Below are 19,926 nucleotides of genomic sequence, written 5' to 3'. Positions count from 1 at the left end.
TAAAGTACAACACAACATATTAATAATATAGCCTAGTACAATTAAGCAAAATACATAATGTAAATACATCTTAAAACATTATGTACAATGCTGCGTGGAGTATGATGAAAAGAGTATATAAGATATACAAATGGAGATTGCATGAATGGCATTTCATTATTAGCAAACAGATAAAGTATGCTGTATTATACAGGATTTATTGCTGTGCACTACTGAATTAACATAAAACTTTATTGATTGCTAAATCAACGATCCAGTTGAGAGGTAGTGAGCAAACAAACAGTCCAGCAGAGGGAGACAACTCATTATGAAAGCATACTATTCTGTGAACACAGATTACAGCGTCGTAATCAGACATCAGTTCTATTTTTAAAATAAAAGACAATTAAAATCAAATAATATTTTCAAACATTGTCGATTTGATTTTTAAATAACGAATAGATTTGACAGAAATATTTGCATTATTCAGTACAGTGTATGGTGCAACATTAAAACGATAGCGGGAGCGATTACACCTGTAAGAACGAAAATGACTTAATTCTAACTGCTTTTAAAAACTTTTATAACCAATCACAATCACCAACAAATAATTTGAATAATTTATAAGCCAATCAGAAGCGCTGTTACAGGAGCTTGCCTCATCTTCCGCCTCGTTAGCGCAGTAGGTAGCGCGTCAGTCTCATAATCTGAAGGTCGTGAGTTCGATCCTCACACGGGGCAGATGTGTTGTTTTATCATGATTTCAGCATTACCTAATCTTCACGGATCACTCAGACTGTAAATGCCATCTGAATAATTGAGGCAGATCTATAAATACTATGCAAATTGAAGTCGAACGCTGCAGTGTATGTACAGTAATATACAATAATGCCAGTGAAGTAAGCTGCGAAAAAAATAAAACAGCAAAAGTTTCATTTCTAAATTTTATATTATTTTGCATTTAAGATATTTGTAAACTAATTTGTATCTATTTACTTGATCTATTACTAGTACTTTTATATGCTTTGCAAATATCGTAAATGCTTACAGTCATGACATTAAAGCGTTGACTGAGAGAGAGAGAGAGAGAGAGAGAGAGAGAGAGAGAGAGAGAATGATCCACAAGCTGAATGAATTCAGTGACACTCAGTGAACGGGACGCAGCGGCTCTTTTCCCTTCTAGGTTTGGGAAGGAAGGTAGGATTTACTAAAGCTGGTGCAGCATGTGAAAGTCCAACACATGCGACTTTCTCCTCCTTTCTCCTTTCTTTTTTACACATCGTGTAGTCTGTCTCTGATCATAAGCAATTCCACCGCACTGATTTCTCCTCTGAAATGCCGTCATGCCACGCGTGAATGTCAGCTGGATTATTACGGTGCTCACGGTGGAGCTCGCGACGCTGTCCGCAGCGCACGCTCACAGCTGTCACGAGGTGAAAACGGCGTTTCAGGTGCGTCAGATCGGCCAGCTGAAATGGGTGCCGGAAACACCTGCTACAGGTGAGTGTGAACGCAATGTGCTACCGTTTGTCATTTTGGTGAAGAGCGGTTTTGTCGTTTGACTGTGACCTAAACCGAAACGTGTCTTTATATGTTTATAATTGATACTGAATATTGAATATTTCCCAGGGTAAATAGAAATGCCTGCAAAAATTGAAAATTTCACCTGTTTATATCGTAAATTCATTGGTCCTTTTTTGATCTTTTTGTTTATTTTCCTGGAAGCATAGAGTTTTCGAAGCCTCATTATTTGTAGTTAATTAGGTGTTTTGGATGAAACTAGGCCTACTGTAGGATTAAGATGGACAATATTTTTATTGTGGTGCTGCAGTCAGTTGCTGTGGTTGCTATATTATTTCGTAGCATGTTTTAAGGGTATCCTTTATTGGAATAGTTAACTCAATTATAAAAAATATCTGAAAATGTACTCGCCCTCAGGCCATCCAAGATGCAGATGAGTACGTATCTGAACAGGTTTGGAGACATTTAGAAAGACATCACTTGCTTATGCATCCTCTGCAGTGAATGGGTGCCGTCAGAATTTTTTCATAACAATAATCCACAACACGACTCTAGGCCGTTTATTGAAGTCTTATGAAGTGAGAATCTGCTTTGTTAAAAACAGATCCATTAAGACATTTTTAACTTCAAAACGTTTCTTCAGGCTTAAATATGAGTCCTCTATTTTATAATATTGCTTTCTATTGAGCACAAAAATTATTTCGTAATCAAGGGCTATTAAACCACAAAGAAGAACCTTCAAAGTACCTATAGCTCAAAGGTTGTGTCCAAATCATTATTTTAGCAGCACTGCCCAGGGACTCGTCCATTTCTGGTGCTGTCAGGTTCGTTCCAGTGCAACTGAAATTCCAGTGTTACATGTGCATCCTAAAAATTCCCGCAGTGCGCTGTTAAAAACCATCAGCTGCTCACTATATTAACTTACTGGAAATGTTGTCTTGTCTCCGCCTGTTAGGCACTGTACTTTTAACAGCTGAAATGAAAATGGATGGTTAACAAATCATTGGTTGTGTAGTATGCATATTAATATCAGGGCATGATTGAACGTTATTCCTGATTGTATGTAGAGTCAAGTTGTCATAATATATTATATAATCAGTAAACTCATCAGCTTACCAATTATTACTGGAATTCAAGAGTACATTTTTATTTTGTTGCTTCTCTCAGGAAACTGAATTTAATTAGCTTTCATTTAATATTGGTTTTACAAGTTCATTGACTGAATGTTGTTGTTTTTTATTTGTATTTTTTATAAACAAAGTTTGCGTGAATGTCAATATGTGCTATAAGGCTCTGGACTTCTGCACTGTAAATAATATGTCTTGGTAAACTTCAGACAAGGATCGTGTCAGGTTAAGGGAATCAGTGTTGACAGATGTATTCAGCCAGCTGGTTTGACGCATGACTCGGCTAACAGGAGTGAGTCCTCCTGGAATGACACCGGCCCAGCTATATATCTATCTGTCATTTTATCTATCCATTGTTCTATCTGTTGATCAGCTGGCCTATCATTCTGTCTGTTCATCATTCCATTAATCTGTCTATCGTTTTATCATTCCATCTATTGTTGTATCTTTCTAGAGTTGTATAGTTCTATTGTTTTATCGTACTATCTATTGTCGTATCTATTGCTCTGTCATTCTGTTCATCATTCTTTCATTTGACCCATGGTTTTGTCTGTTGTTCTGTCATTTTATCTATAATTTTACATATTTTATCTAATGCCCTGTTCAGTTTGTTTTTCTATCATTTGTCCATTTTAAAGACTTTTGAAACTTTTTTTTTTCTTCAAGAAGAAAACTTGGGTATTCATTTAAAAAAAAAGTTATTTGATTTTCAGATCATTTTAATTCAGTAAGATCACCTAATGTACTGGCAAAATTAAGTGGTGAAACTAAACTAACATTTGTCAGACATGGTGTGTGAAACCCATATTCTTTGGCTGAGACAGAGATATTTCTAGTTGTGTTACAGGCTTCTCCTCTTGGAGTCTTGAAGAGCCATAGTGGGATTTCATGTTTTTAATGATGGTGCTTATTTGGGTTCCTAAAAGCGGAATGCTGAGTTGTTTGGTTGGTGAGCTATAACCTTATTTTGGGCACTCTGGTACGATTTCTCCTGTTTATTTGACTGAATACTGATATGTAGACTTGGCATAAAAATCATTCCTCTGGGAACCAAGACCATACCACAGCAAAACCATAATTACTATCTCAGGTTAGTGTGGTTTTGCTTTCCTCCTAAGATCATTAAACTCTTTATTTCCTTTTTGTGGTCTGCAAAATAAAAGTTTAAAGAAAGCCAATGATAAAAGATGGTTCACCCAAAAATGCTAATTATGTCATCATTTACTCACCCTCATGTTGTTCCAAACCTGTATGACTTTTCCTCAGTGGAACACAGAATACTATATTTTCAAGAATGCTGGGGTCCAAATAACATTGGGTCCCATTGACATTCATTAGAAGAGACATTTTTCAGAAGTCAGGTTTAAAAGAGCTTGAGGATGACTAAATTGTGCAGTTATGCAGCATATTAGACTGTACCAGGTTTGAGGAAAAATGCTCACACAGCTTAGGGATGAGTTCATTATCATCAAGCACTAACCTGATAACTGAGAGCTGTTCTTGTATCAGCAGTTAAGTGCAGGACACAATCTGTTTATTTGCTTCGACGACTTGGCGCAATTTAGGCTGAGACAGCAGACAAAACCAAAGCAGCTGAAAATGGTAGGCTTATGTAATGTTTTCTTGATAAAATGAGCCCTTTTGCATTGATTTTAAAATAGTTTCATCAGGTGTATTTAGTTGTTGGAGCACCAGTCCTGTTTTCAGAACAGCAGACAGCAGATTGTGTGCAGTAAACATGCTTCAGCTGCAGGCATAGCACTCCACTCCTTTGGAGACAGCTGATGGGCATTGAGCAGCGAGATAGAAGCCCAGTCGGCTTGCAAGACAGCAGCCACAGACAACAAGAGGCTTTGAGCAAGAGTCCGGAATCTCAGACATGTCGGAATGTTTTCAAACACCATCACTATGGGTAGAAACTCAAGACATCTTATAATAGTAACCGCTATAGTAATCTATCTATCTGTCTATCAGTCTGTCTGCCTATCTATTATTCTAGCACTTTCTAATCTTGTTTATTTTTGGACATTCTGTCATTTTATTGTTTGTACTATAAATATTATTTTATTGCTTTCTATCGTTTTATCATCTACAGTACTATTTGTTTGCTGTTCTGTTGTTTTATAATTTTCTATGGTTTTATCATCCTACTGATAGTTTCCATCCATCCCAGTTGTTTTAATGTCCTGTTTATTGTTGGCTGTTGTATCGTTTTTTGCATGGCCTATGTAAGCTTTTTGTTGCTCAGTGAGGAGGTCTTAATGTTGCAGAGGGTTCAAATCTGGGGTTGCTCCCTTACCACAAAAGTGCTGACAGGATATGAGGGCATGAGACTCTCTGTTCTCAGATCAGATGCCAAGCAAAGCAGCTCCCAGAATCTCCACTTCTGCTGGATCTTTTTCAGAAAAGGCTGCGTTGATAACTAATCTCATGAGTCTTTGTGAGACTGAGTAGCATGAATATTTGAAAGAGATTTTATGGGACACTGTTTCAGTTTGTTAATAAATGAATATATATATATATATATATATATATATATATATATATATATATATATATATATATATATATATATTATTATGCATACAGTACAGACCAAAAGTTTGGAAACATTACTATTTTTAATGTTTTTGAAAGAAGTTTCTTCTGCTCATCAAGCCTGCATTTATTTGATCAAAAATACAGAAAAAAATTTAATATTGTGATATATTATTACAATTTAAAATAATTGTTTTTACATTTATTATACTTTAAATTATAATTTATTTCTGTGATGCAAAGCTGAATTTTTAGGATCATTATCACATGATCCTTTAGAAATCATTCTAATATGATGATTCATTATCAAAGTTGGAAACAGTTCTGCTGCTTAATATTTTTTCAGAACATGTGATACAGGATACTTTGATGAATAAAAAGTAAAAAAAAGTAAAAAAGAAAAAGAAGCTATGTTTTTAAAATATAAATATTTTGTAATAACAATATACACTACTGGTCAGTAATTTGGGGTCAGTAATTTTTTTGGGGTCATTTGTAATTTTTTAAAATCAATACTTTTATTCAGCAAGGATGTGTTAAATTGATAAAAAGTGATAGTAAAGAAAATATATTATTAGAATATATTATTAGAATTTTTTTTAAATTTTGAATAAATGCAGTTCTTTTTAACCTTTTATTCATCAAATATATTAGACAGCAGAACTGTTTCCAACACTCATAATGAATCAGAATATTAGAATGATTTCTAAAAGATCATGTGATAGACTGGATTTTACATGTGACACTGAAGGCCGGAGTAATGATGCTGAAAATTCAGCTTTGCATCACAGGAATAAATTATTTACTTAAAGTATATTCAAATAGAAAACTATAATTTTAAGTTGTAATAATATTTCACAATTTTACATTTTTTTCTGTATTTTTGATCAAATAAATGCAGGCTTGCTGAGCAGAAGAAACTTCTTTCAAAAACATTAAAAATAGTAATGTTTCCAAACTTTTGGTCTGTACTGTGTGTGTGTGTGTGTGTGTATATATATATATATATATATATATATATATATATATTCAACCCTTTTAGGCATAATGCTATACTTTAAATTATCCTTTAAATAGAGGAAGAGTTATTTATGACTCTTTTAATGAAATGAAGTCCGAAGCTCCTACCATTAAATCTTAATGCCTAATTAATCAATATTGGATTTCCAGCCATTCTGTTGGGTAAAAAATCCTTTAGTTAATTAAGTTGCAGATGCCTCTATCTGTTTCTGGAGGTCAAGCCATCCATATGGAGGGTTGTGTGCTGAAGTGGTTATTGTTAGTTACAGCACAAGGTGAAGATTGTTGTCCACGTGAAGACAGACAACCACTGCTTTCTGTGAGCCTTAGTCATTTACAGCAGTCTCCTGCATTGTTTTATCATTAGCTGAATGGATTATTTCTGAGTAACCTGTGTCTTCAGTCTGGTCTCAATAGCTATTCTATTATTATATAATGATTGATTTTTTTTTGTATAAAATAATGTTTAAAAAATGAAGGTATACTTAATAATTTTTTTAATTTAAATTTGGTTTAATAATAATAATTATTTATTTTTTATGTCATTTGACATGTTCTATCTCCAGAAACTAAATGTGACCAGAATGTAAACAGCAAAGCCACTTAGCTTTAACTAGCCTCACTGTTAAGAATCCCCACCACTTATTTTTAAATGCTTGTGTGGAAAATCAAATGCTTTTTTGATGGGATCTCTTAAGGTACATGCTGTTCTGTGAGGAAAGGTGTAGGACAACCTGTGCATTCATATTCAGTCTCTGGCATGAGAAAAAAATGAAACGACTGCATATTTACTACTCCTCTTCAGACTTCAACACCTGCAGACCCTCCTATTAGTCTCTCTGCCTTCATCAAAACACCATTTTCGTGCAATCAGAACCCTGTGAATTAATGCCAAAGCATACTGGTTTTTGTATCGGGAATATTGTGCATTGTAGTGAATAAAAATTTTAGCTGAACCATGGCCATTGTCCTTAAGTTGTTTCAGATACATCTTATACCCGAGTCTTGCCTTATACAGCTTTACCTTTTTTTGTTCATGTTTTTTGGTTTTACTGTAGGTGTAGCAATGCCAGACATTCAGCCAGTAGTTGGGCAATTTTTTCTAGAAAGTCCCTCATTTACAGTACCAGTTCAGTCTGTCTAGTTCTGTTTTGAGTCCCAGGAAGAACTGATTTCAGTCTCCCCTGATCTTCCTGATGCTATCGTACACTTGGAGGTGCTGTTAGAATATTCTTCATTTCTCTCTCATCTACAGCTTTGCAGAGTACTACGATGGAGAGCCCAAATTAGGATCCACTTTAGTTCATAGAGATTTGATATATCCCCTTACTTTTCCACAGAAGCCAGGTATAGCTTACAAATGTTACTGTTATTTAAAACTACATGGAGGTATATTTCTCAGAAACATACTTCTGGGTGGTTTGGACTTCGTGTTAACTGTTGTGAGCCTTTAACTGAGAGCTTGTAAGTTCAAACCCTAAGGCAACATCCTTTAGCATCCACTGCACCATTGAGAAAGCACTTATGCAATACGGCTCAACCATAAGAGACCGTTTTATGCCAGTACTGCTCTGCAAATAGAAAAGTTACATTTACTATGTAGGTTTTGCCAACTAAAATGTTTGAAATGTTTTTTTTTTTTATGTCTTGTGTACTATATTGTTGCCAGAAATGACAGGTCATGATTTCTATTTGTCTAAAATAGATGAGGTTTTGGAAACATTTCTGAAATAAGCTGTGATTGTCTTGAAAGCATGAATAAAAAAATGTTGGAAACGACACACCATTCGGTAATGTTTTGATTTGCATGAATATGTTTTCTTCAAAGTTACATTGTGACTATATAATTTCCAGCTTGCTGATTTCACAACATTTAACCCTTTCCTCACCAACGTTTTCTTTAAAAAAAATTTTTTAAATGTTGTCAGCCACCACCAGCATATTTGATCATTTTCACAAAACTTTCATGGCCCCCAGAATATTCTGTTGACAAAAGAAAGAACAGAGCCTCAGCTATTAAACAAAAAAACCTGTTTTATTCTAGCTTTGCACATTCTTTTTTCATTTAAGTTTCATAAAATAGCAATTTTTTTAAGAGGTTGAGAAATTGTGTTTTTGCCAAAGACTGCATCGGGATCGGATTCAGAATGATGATCAAAACTGACAGAGTAGATCGCTTTCATCAACACCCCCAAAGCTTGTACAGTCCTTTACCACTTCCTCGGTCATCATTTAATTCGGTTATGTTAGTCAGTTTTGATATACAAGTTGTTTAAATGTTTAATGATTGCTTTATTGCATCTGCTTATTCTCCTGTGTTTGATCCAGATGTTCAGTACTCTTTCAGAAGATGCGTAAAATCACCCCCTACTCTATAACAGTGAAACCCAGAAATTTCCATCAATGGTGGGGAAGCGTTGTCGCATAAACAACGTCTCATAACATCAATGGTGGGGAAAGAGTTAATAAATTATATTTTATTGATTTTTGTAGAAGAGTTCAGAGGTTGAAAGGAAGAGGACGAGGGGTCGGCTTTACTGCTGACAGTTTTAATAATACCAATCATAAAATAAACATAAAGGTCGACAGAAACTCAGACGGCACTCCAGTATGCGCAGGTTCAGATCATAGCGCGTCAGCAGTTGCTCTCTCTCTCTCTACACCTGCTTCTCCTGGCGTTAAATACTCTCTCCACGCCAATTACTGAAACAAGAGACAGGTGTTGATTATTTCCGTTCAGCCCGCTCACTCACTGTTCGAACAGAGGGTGATCTCCCGTCCCAGGAGATAGTAGCGGAGGGTGAGGATGGCCCAACTGATGGCCAGGCACTCTTTTTCAATGGTGCTGTACTTAGTCTCTCTCTTAGAGAGCTTACAACTAATGTACAGCACCGGCCGTTCCTCTCCCTCCATCTCCTAAGACAGGACTGCCCCCAGCCCCCTGTCCGACGCGTCTGTCTGCAACAGAAAAGGGAGAGAAAAATTAGGAGCGTGTAACAACGGCCCGCCACATAGGGCAGCCTTCACTTGGGTAAAGGCCTGCTGACACGGCTCCGTCCACTGGACTGTATCAGGCGCCTCCTTTTCAGTAAGATCAGTCAAGGGGCTGGTGAGGTCCGAATAATTAGGCACAAACCGTCTATAATATCTCGCCAGACCCAAGAACTGTCTTACCTCCTTTTTGGTCTTGGGACGCGGACAGGTCGCAACTGCGGCTGTCTTACCAATTTGGGGACGCACCTGTCCATGTCCCAAGTGGAAGCCCAGATACCTTACTTCCACCCGCCCAACCGCACACTTCTTCGGGTTGGCCGTGAGTCCAGCCCCCCTCAGTGACTTCAAGACCGCCCTCAAATGCTGCATATGCCGCTGCCAATCATTGCTAAATATAATGATGTCGTCCAAATAGGCAGCGGCATAGACAGCATGATGGTCGCAGGATCTTGTCCATGAGCCGCTGGAAGTTGGCCGGAGCCCCGAACAGCCCGAACGGAAGGGTAATGAATTGGTGTAAACCAAACGGCGTTGTGAAAGCTGTCTTTTCTTTGGATAATGGAGACAAGGGCATCTGCCAATATCCCTTCGTTAGGTCCAATGTCGAATAAAAGCGAGCCGTGCCGAGCCGATCAAGTAACTCGTCAACCCGCAGCATTAGATACGCATCGAATTTCGACAAAGCCGTCCGGCTTTGGAACCAAAACTATCGGGCTCGCCCAGTTACTGTTGGACTCTTCTATTACTCCCATTTCAAGCATTGTGCCTAATTCAGCCTGAACTACCTTTTTCTTATGCTCAGGCAAGCGATACGGCTGGCTGCGAACTACCACGCCCGGCTCTGTCTCGATATGGTGCTGAATTAGGTTTGTACAGCCGGGTAGGGGCGAGAACACGTCGGCAAATTCAGCCTGCAATCTTGTGACGTCAGTGAGCTGGGACGGCGAGAGGTGATCTCCCCCAGGGGCCAGGGTGAGGGATTGCGTTTTGACTCTCACCTCGGGCCCGAGATCGTCCTCTCCACTAATCACCGTCACCAACATAACTGGCTCCACCTCCTTCCACTTTTTAAGGAGATTGAGGTGGTATATCTGATATGCCCCGTTACTATCCGACCGTATAACCTAGCTTAGCGCCCCTGTGGTATAGCCGGCTCTGTTTGTCCTGGGCTTGTAACAAATTCTCCCTTGACAGCCGCCCCAAAGTGTGGAGTTTTGTTCTCAAGTCCAGGAAATATTGAATTTCATTTTTGCTTTGAGACGGTCCCTCCTCCCAAGTTTCCCTCAGGTCATCCAGCACCCCGCGGGGCTGTCGTCCGTAGAGAAGCTCGAAGGGGGAAAACCCTGTGGAGGCTTGTGGGATCTCTCGCACGGCGAACAACAGGGGCTCTAACCCCCTATCCCAATTTTTGGCGTCTTCCCGGACAAACTTACGAACCATTGATTTAAGCGTTCGACCAGGCCGTCAGTCTGTGGGTGATAGATGCTGGTCTGAATCGATTTAATGCCCAACAATTCGTAAAGCTCGCGTAACGTTCGTGACATAAACGCCGTGCCTTGATCGGTGAGGATTTCTTTCGGAACCCCCACCCGGGAGATTAAACGAAACAGGGCGTCCTCAACACTCTTAGCGGAAATGCTGCGGAGGGCCACTGCTTCAGGATATCATGTTGCATAATCGACTATGACTAATGCAAAGCGATGTCCCCGTGCCGATCGCTCTAATGGCCCGATGAGGTCCATACCAATTCTCTCGAAGGGGACCTGCATTAACGGAAGAGGGCGCAAAGGTGCTTTTGGGGTGGCCAGTGGGTTTACCAACTGGCATTCAGGGCAAGACGCGCACCACCTGCGCACATTCTCGTGAATGCCCGGCCAAAAAAATCGGGTCATGAGGCGATTTAGAGTGGCAGCCTGACCCAAGTGGCCCGCCATTGGATTAGAATGAGACGCCTGGAAAAGCATTTCCCTGCGGCTCCTAGGAACTAACAACTGGGTTGTATCGTCTTTTGTCTGAGCATCTTGGGTCACTCGATACAACCAGTCTTTTAAAATGGCAAAATACGGGTAAGTGAGTGGTTGGGGAGGATGGAGACGCTGGCCATCGATGGTACGGACCTGCTGGAACGCATGTTTCAATGACTCGTCTCGAGACTGCTCCAGGGGAAAATCATCGCTCTCCGAGAGACCCCACCTCTCAATTCCACGCGTTTCCCCTGAAGCAGGACTCGGCGGTCCCGGCTCAGTTTCTCCCACCTGCACCTGCGCGCCCCCGAACCATGCCTTATTTCCCCAAAAGGCATCCGCGCATAACGACCCCAATAGATCCCCGAAGGCAGGCAAATTTGTACCCAAAATTATCGGATGCCGGAGGTGCGGACTAACTGCCACCTCAACGCTATGCTTTTGACCCCGAAATTGGATGACGACAGGCCTTACTGGGTATTCCCTTATATCCCTGTGCACACACCGCACCTTAACCACGCGGCTTGTATCCAATGCCCCCGGTTGAATCAGGCTTTGATGGAACAAGGTTTGGTTACATCCTGAATCCACCAAGGGCGGATAAATACCCCCATTGATACTCAACAGGTATTTGGTATTCGCCGGCCTGACCGGGGGTGACCTGCGGGGCGTCCGGGATCTGGATCATTGTCCCCACGTCCATCATTGGACACCTGTCCACAAAATGGTCCCGATCCCCGCAACGCCAGCAGGCCAGCCCAGACCTTCCCCCTGCCCCAGCGACAGGGAGTGGGCTGAACGATTGGCGTGGAGAGAGCGGAGAAATGGAGGAGCTGTCCCCTCCAGCGGTCATCAGTCCCGCTCCCCTGGGCGGGGCTCTGGAACCCGCGAAGGACTTCTGGTCAGACCCGCCCCACCCCCGGGGCGGGACTCGAGGAGGGCCGGGTGGCAGGAACCTAGGGAGAGGGACAGGGCGAGAGAGAGAAGGGGGGGAGGGGGGGGAGAAGAGAGGGAAGGGGTTCCGGCACTCCGGTATGTGCAGGTTCAGATCACAGCGCGTCAGCAGTTGCTCTCTCTCTCTCTACACCTGCTTCTCCTGGCGTTAAATACTCTCTCCACGCCAATTACTGAAACAAGAGACAGGTGTTGATTATTTCCGTTCAACCCGCTCACTCACCATTCGTCTCCCAATTCTCTCTCCCGCTGCAGACTTCGCTAAACCACGCCTCTGCCTCCACAAATTTATATTTTGTATTTTATTTATTGCTATTTAATGTTTTAGAAAATATTCAATATTTCATGCAGAAATGAATAAAAGTACATATTAAAGATATTCTCAGACTTTAGCACCCATGTGCCTGTGGTTGCTCAGTCTTTTGAGTCTGATACAAGAATTCCTGGTATGTTTTAAGAGCCAGGTCAAGGTTGGAATATATCTGTCATGTTTGAACTGCTGAGGTCAGGTAAGGCTATTCCTGCTGTTTTGACCCAAGTTTGGAGTTCTAGGAACTGGTGTATATTTGAGATGTGTTTGCATTTGTGCTCTAAATTATTCACATTGTAGTGATTTGGAGGGATTTGTGTGTCCAAAACTGAAGGCCTTATGCCTTGTGCGTTGACCCAAGTGGTCAGTTTGACCAATGCATTTTGTGGTTATCGAAGATCCTGTTTGGCTTCACCATAGATTTGACTTCAACTTAACTTGAAGTTCTGTATTAGTGCCTTCAAATCTCTTTGAGGTTCCTCACTTCCTGTATTTCCTTCTGATTTCATCCCAATCCACCATCTTTTCCTAGGCATCAGCTTTTCACTCTCTTACTGTGGGTGCTAATGCCAGCCAAACACTGGAGCAGCATGCATGTGGCTTTGAGAAATGCAGGTGTGTTGCCCAGGCCTTTTGAGAGACGTTTTCTTTCAACATGGTCCCTCCCAAAAACAGCACCTCAGTTGTGGGTAAATATTCTGCTGGATCCAGCATATGCCAGCACTTCAAAGCACCGAAAGCTTCCTGAGAAGAACCTCGGGAGAGCCAGAGGTTAAATCCAGTTGGGCTGCCATCTACTTTAATGACTTTATTTTCCCATAAAGTTGCTTCTGCACTTCAAGCATTAGGAAATTCCTTAAGTCCTAACCTAAATTATCCATAACATATTCAGTCCTCACTGAGGATGTCGTGTTTGGGTTCTGGACATTTCATTCTGGTTGACCTGTATAGTGGGAATTTTGAGCATGGCCCCAGGGTTACTGGTGGTCATTGTGATATTGCAAATGCAAACTGAATAAAGACTTAATCCGACCAATCACATTAATCCTTTTTGTCACCCGAGAATGTTTATGGGATCAGGTTGGCTAAGTTTGAACTCCAGACAAGAGGAAGAATAAGGAAGTGTCTACTCGGGCAGAACCACAGACACCTGCTGGGGTCCTAATTCACTTGCCAGGGGCTGAATTCATTCCATTGTGTCTTAATTAAGACTTGAAGAAGGAATGATGCAAGAGATAGTTTCAGATAGTCTTCTGAGCAAGGGATTTTCAAACGTTTTGATGTTAAGGACTGTTCCCCTTTTCCTAAAATAAAAAGGCAGCTACGTGTATATATTTGCTTGTATAAAAGCAATTTATAACATGTGAGTATAAAAATATTAAAAGTGGTACTATAATTGTTTGCATAGTTGACTTTAACATTGTCATTGTACTAAATCTAACAGTTAATTAAAAATCTAAATATTTGTACATAAAATTATATACATTTACATTACATTTAGTCATTTAGCAGACACTTTTATCCAGAGTGACTTACAAATGAGGATAATAGAAGAAATCAAAATCAATAAGATAGCAGTGATATGCAAGTGCTATAACAAACATCCGTTAGCTTATCACAGTACACAGTATTTTTTTTATTTTTTATTTTTTTAATTGTATTCAGTTTTTTTTTTTTTACATTTTTATTTTTGTCAGAAACAGTTGAACCTGAATTTCATACGTTGATTGTAGTATGTATTACAGCAGACTTGAAATAAAATATCCTGTGAGTGGCACTAAAATCTTATTGCGGTGTTGTGTTTGAATATATACCACTTACACTAACAACTGAGTTAAACATGCTTTTCTTGAAGCAACCACGTCATTCTACCTTGCTTGTATAAGTCTTTTTACTGTTTTCTTAAGATTTGTTTTCCACTGAACTCGTGCTAGAGTGCTGTACTAGGTGAGCTCATGAGCAAGTTTACCATTTCAGAAAAGCATACTACTATGGAAGATGGCTATGTGATGCTAACATCAAATTTAGTTTGCAAATGCACTATGGTAAAAGCATTGTGAGGTCATGACATAGTTGTGCAAGGAACTGTGTAAGAATATTTAATTGACATTCTGCCCCTGTAATCAAAATTTGTGTTAGAAGGAGTAAAAGTTGTTGGTGTGTAATTATAGCCGGAAACTGCAGTGAACTGTGTGTACAGGTGGTGTTTTTAATTAATTAATTAATGTATTTATTTTTGTTAAAATGTACCAATCACATTACCAATCAGCCTATGTTCAGAAGGAGCGCAGCATGTATCCAAACACAGTGTAAAACTTTTTGTTTTAACAGTTAAAAATGACTATAATAACATTTTCCCACCAGCAAAAATCTAAGCGACAGCTTTTTAAACCTTAAATATAATTGAATTAGCTATGGAAACCGTCAGTGAATATTTCACATAATTTTTATATTGTTGTGAATAATGAGTGACACAATGAATTGGAATATTTCAGAATGCACCATTAAGTGTCTTTCCCATTTCAGAAAGTTTGCTTGGAAGCCGGTTTGGAATATTTTCAGTGGGAGATTCACATACCATTATTTCACTTGTGTGTTAAAATACAGCTTTATAGCATGCAGTGTTATTTAGAAGATGCTTGTGTTTGTATTTATGTACATACTGTAGTTAACTCAGACTATTGGAAATACAAGGTATTTTGAGAGTAGGGATATTGATCATACAAAGTTCACATGCCCACACAAGGCCTCGGCTGGTGAGGGCATGGGGTTCAATGCAGCTTGAACTGACTTCAGTCTTTGGGTACCCAAAGCACCTGGTGTATCCTGGATAATTGAGTTGCAGCTATGAAGAGAGTGCAGGAGCTTTCTGAGGATCAGGTTTCATTATGCTATCTTCTTGACCCCCCTGATCTCTGCAGTGTAGGAGGCTGAGCCTCAGTAACACTCAACCGTTGAATGTATAGTTGCCTGAATGCATGTGAATGGTGATACTGGTGCAGGTTAATTTGGTTTAATTGTGTCCTTGATGTTATTTGTTCAACTTCTGTCTAACAAATGCTTTTTTTCTCTCTTATTGTAGATGTGGACCTGTCAATATGCAAGCATGCTGGGCCGTCATGCTGTACGCGAAGAATGGAAGAGAGCTACAGAGCAGCGGTCTTGAGAGACACCACCCAGAACATCAGATCATACAGCTTTGAGCTGAAATATCTAATTTCTGAGCATGCTGCCGCCTTCCAGGGTACACGGATACATGCATGGATGAGGGATGAATGGTTAAGATAAGTGAAATGGATGGATAGAGGAATGGACTGATGGATAAAGGGATGAGTTTATACGGATAAAGCAACGTAAGCTCATTGGAAAGACTGCTTCTGCCAGTAATTTTTATAGAACTCCAAAAATGTACCCATACAAACAATTCATTACAGTTTCCAGCTGAAATTACCACTAGTAGTAGTAACTACTTATATTCATTTTCAATCAAATTCTGATTATGGGGCAGATTATTTGCTAATTAAGACTTATTTCTCCATGATTATAACCTTTTAACATGCACGATTTGTAAACTAATACATTTTGAAATTTGCTTTGGCTTTTTTTCTAACGCAGTTGCTCCGGAACTTACCTGGTACAGCATTGCACTTGTCTCAGTCATGATAAAAGAGAGCAAAAACTTGAAGCAAACTAAAATGGCATGATCACTTGAGTATATGCATATTGGCCACGTTTAGAGTCAATGATAATAAAACTACATTAACGTTCATCTGCTTCTAATGCTTTCATCACCACTTATGGGACATTTCATTTTGAAAATCAATCAATGTAACACAATTTTGACAGAATGCCGCCACTGGCACGGCTTGGCTGTTTCTATGTATCTGTCTTTGTTGCTTGTAGTTTGACTTGTTTAATTGTTATAAATGACATAGTGTTTTTTTTTCTTCAATGTGTTTTGGCATCGTCTGATTGGTAGAGCTGCTTTATCTTTCGTTTCATCTTTGGCGCTAGTTGCCCTTGAACAGGAAGCATCTTCTCATCGTCTTGATTAAAGCCCCAGATGTGTTTTTTAAGGAAAGTATGAAGTAGCTGCAAACATTCAGAAGCATTTAGTCTTAATTATGTTAGATTCTGTTCTATGAAGTCTAGTTATATGAGGTTTGGTTGGGTTTTACTGCATTACTTCACTGGAAGGGGAATTTAGAGTACTTGCCCAGACTCTCATGAGTGGCAAACCCAGTGGCCAAACCATAATCGGCAGTGGAGCTTTAAAGAATCTCAGTTGTATGCAGCCTTCTGTATGTGTGTGTGTTTTGGCAGAGAGCCCTGGTTTTTATTAAGGACTTCTGTCAGTTCATTCATGAGTATCAAGCCTTGGTTTGAATGAATGAGCTCTCACATACACCATTTCAGTCCTGCGCTCACGATACAGTCATTTTAACATGATCTGCGGCCACAGACATGGACACATATTGCCACACATACTGCATCTCACAAACAGGGTCCAAACCGCATGCATAGTTTTCGGTTATGCTATAGGTCAAATCATGCCTTTGTCTTTTCCAGAATGTTTTCTTGAGGCATTCACAAGACAACGCTGATTGTTCATTGCATTCCAGTAAAGTGCTTCTAATGTTTGTGTCTCAGATGTGGAGATATGCGCAGAATGTTTCACGTCGACAGTTCACATGCAGTAATCAGGAATGTTTAAACAATAGAGCCTGATTGCCTTTTACGGCTGCTGCTGGTGTGTGTGTGTGTTTTTTGAATCTATAGTCTTTGTAGTGATTTATAGATTCTCAACCATTGTTCTTGAGTTTAGTGAGGTTGATTGGTTGTGCCTAATATATAGTGAATATTAGTACAAACAAATTTAGGACATTTAGAAATATTTTGAATGAGTGCTCTTGCCTAATCCTGATTAATAAGGTCCAATACGATGGGAAATCCGTACATTCTTGCATGCTTCAATAAACAAACTTTACTAGTAGTGTTGTCAATTTACTGGAGTTTCAAGATACTGGAACTTCAATGGAATACCTTGAAAAATAAAGATATTCCAAAAAATGTTATTCCACAGGGACATTAAGGTGCACTTAAATCTCTTAAAAAATAGCCAAACTATTTGGGAAACACACACACACACACACACACACACACACACATATATATATATACTCTGTGTGTGTACAATTATATAACACACATAACTATTTTAATAGTTATTTATCATAAAATGAAAATTATTACCTCTGGGACATAAGTATTAAATACAACTGTACTGTAAAAAAAATATATATTAATAAGTATTTACAATTGAATTGGGTGTAAATTGCAAACCCGATTCCAAACAAGTTGGGACACTGTACAAATTGCGAGTAAAAAAGGAATGGAATAGTTTACAAATTCACAATAAAATATAAATAACATATCAAATGTTGAAAGTGAGACATTTTGAAATGTCATGCCAAAAATTGGCTCATTTTGGATTTCACGAGAGCTACACATTCCAAAAAAGTTGGCACAGGTAGCAATAAGAGCCCGGAAAAGTTAAATGTACATATAAGGAACAGCTGAAGGACCCATTTGCAACTTATTAGGTCAATAGGCAACATGATTGGGTATAAAAAGAGCCTCTCAGAGTGGCAGTGTCTCTCAGAAGTCAAGATGGGCAGAGGATCACCAATTCCCCCAATGTGGCAAAAAATAGTGGAGCAATTTCAGAAAGGAGTTTCTCAGAGAAAAATTGCAAAGAGTTTGAAGTTATCATCATTTACAGTGCATAATATCATCCAAAGATTCAGAGAATCTGGAACAATCTCGGTGTGTAAGGGTCAAGGCCGGAAAACCATCCTGGATGCCCGTGATCTTCAGTCCCTTAGACGGCACTGCATCACATATGGGAATGCTACTGTAATGGAAATCACAACATGGGCTCAGGAATACTTCCAGAAAACATTGTCTGTGAACACAATCCACCGTGCCATTCACCGTTGGTGGCTAAAACTCTATAGGTCAAAAAAGAAGCCATATCTAAACATGATCCGGGTACTGAAATGGCCAGCCTGCAGTCCAGATCTTTCCCATAGAAAACATTTTGCGCATCATCATAAAGAGGAAGATGGGACAAAGAAGACCTAAGACAGTTGAGCAACTAGAAGCCTGTATTAGACAAGAATGGGACAACATTCTTATTCCTAAACCTGAGCAACTTGTCTCCTCTGTCCCCAGATGTTTGCAGAATGTTATAAAAAGAAGAGGGAATGCCACACAGTGGTAAACATGGCCTTGTCCCAACTTTTTTGAGATGTGTTGATGCTATGAAATTTAAAATCAACTTATATTTCCCTTAAAATTATACGTTTTCTCAGTTTAAACATTTGATATGTCATCTATGTTGTATTCTGATAAAAATATAGAAATTTCAAACTTCCACATCATTGCATTCTGTTTTTATTCACAATTTGTACAGTGTCCCAACTTTTTGGGAATTGGGTTTGTACTTTAGTTTATGCTATAGTAGCCTAGTTAAAATACAGTACTTGTGTCTTAATATCTTAACTTTCAAGAGTTAAACCCTCAAACTTCTGGCAGAAAACTGCATGAAAACCTTTATGTTTGGTGGCAACAAGTTTACAAATGTATCTCACCACAAATCTAGTGAAATGCTATAAACTTGCTATAACTGCGTGTAATGAATAAACCTTTGTATTCATCCGGAAGAAGGAGGCGGGAACCGGCGGACAATCAAAACAACATTTTAATAAAGCAAAATAAACACAAAACAGCGCACCAGCCCCTCACGGACGACTGGTGCGCGCAAATAAAAACCAAAACACAACTAAAAGCCCAGGCCTGGTCCTCTCTCGTCCTTCACTGTCGTCGCTCCAGTTTTATATCCTTCCATCTCCTCCATGGGCCTCGAGACCGGCGGGTCGAACAGGTGTAGCTCATCTCCAATCACTCCACCGGCCTCGCTCCCATGTCCCTCGGCCCCGCCCCACTCGTCACATACCCCCATCGCCCCTCGCAGGCCTGGGGGTACTCCCGAGACTGCGCTCTACTCCCCCCTCCCTCCGGGGGGGGGCCGTTCACGGGGACCTGCGGGAACCTGGGGGTAAGACAGACGAGGCGAGAGAAAAGGAGATGGAAGGAGGAGCGACACCGCCTCGAGCGTCCATGGCGGCACACTCCTCGCCTGCTCGTTGGCACCGCGGATTCACCACAGCGAGGGATCTTCGTGCAAATAAAAACCAAAACACAACTAAAAGCCCAGGCCTGGTCCTCTCTCGTCCTTCACTGTCGTCGCTCCAGTTTTATATCCTTCCATCTCCTCCATGGGCCTCGAGACCGGCGGGTCGAACAGGTGTAGCTCATCTCCAATCACTCCACCGGCCTCGCTCCCATGTCCCTCGGCCCCGCCCCACTCGTCACACTGCGAATGTGAAAAATAAAGTGCATGCGTGTCAAATTTATAGTAGATTTTGCATTTCCTGTGAACTGAGTGGCTCTGAGA

At 39.9% G+C, this 19,926-nt stretch overlaps 1 protein-coding gene and 1 non-coding gene across 2 annotated transcripts in view; both read left to right on the top strand.

Annotated features, from left to right (window-relative positions):
- Window positions 1-647: 647 nt before the first annotated feature.
- trnam-cau (transfer RNA methionine (anticodon CAU)) lies at window positions 648-720 on the top strand. Its single transcript has one exon. It is a non-coding gene; the product is annotated as a tRNA-Met (tRNA).
- A 435-nt stretch (window positions 721-1,155) lies between these two features.
- Window positions 1,156-19,926, top strand: part of LOC132154572 (glypican-5-like) — a 121,919-nt gene continuing 103,148 nt past the window's right edge. The window contains exons 1-2 of the mRNA XM_059563181.1: window positions 1,156-1,479; window positions 15,490-15,651. Coding sequence (XP_059419164.1) covers window positions 1,323-1,479; window positions 15,490-15,651 — 319 coding nt within the window. The 5' untranslated portion in view covers window positions 1,156-1,322. The remainder of the gene's footprint in view (window positions 1,480-15,489; window positions 15,652-19,926) is intronic.

Source organism: Carassius carassius, chromosome 12, assembly GCF_963082965.1.
Source record: "Carassius carassius chromosome 12, fCarCar2.1, whole genome shotgun sequence".
NCBI lineage: Eukaryota > Metazoa > Chordata > Actinopteri > Cypriniformes > Cyprinidae > Carassius > Carassius carassius.
This window is presented reverse-complemented; position numbering and strand designations above follow the sequence as displayed.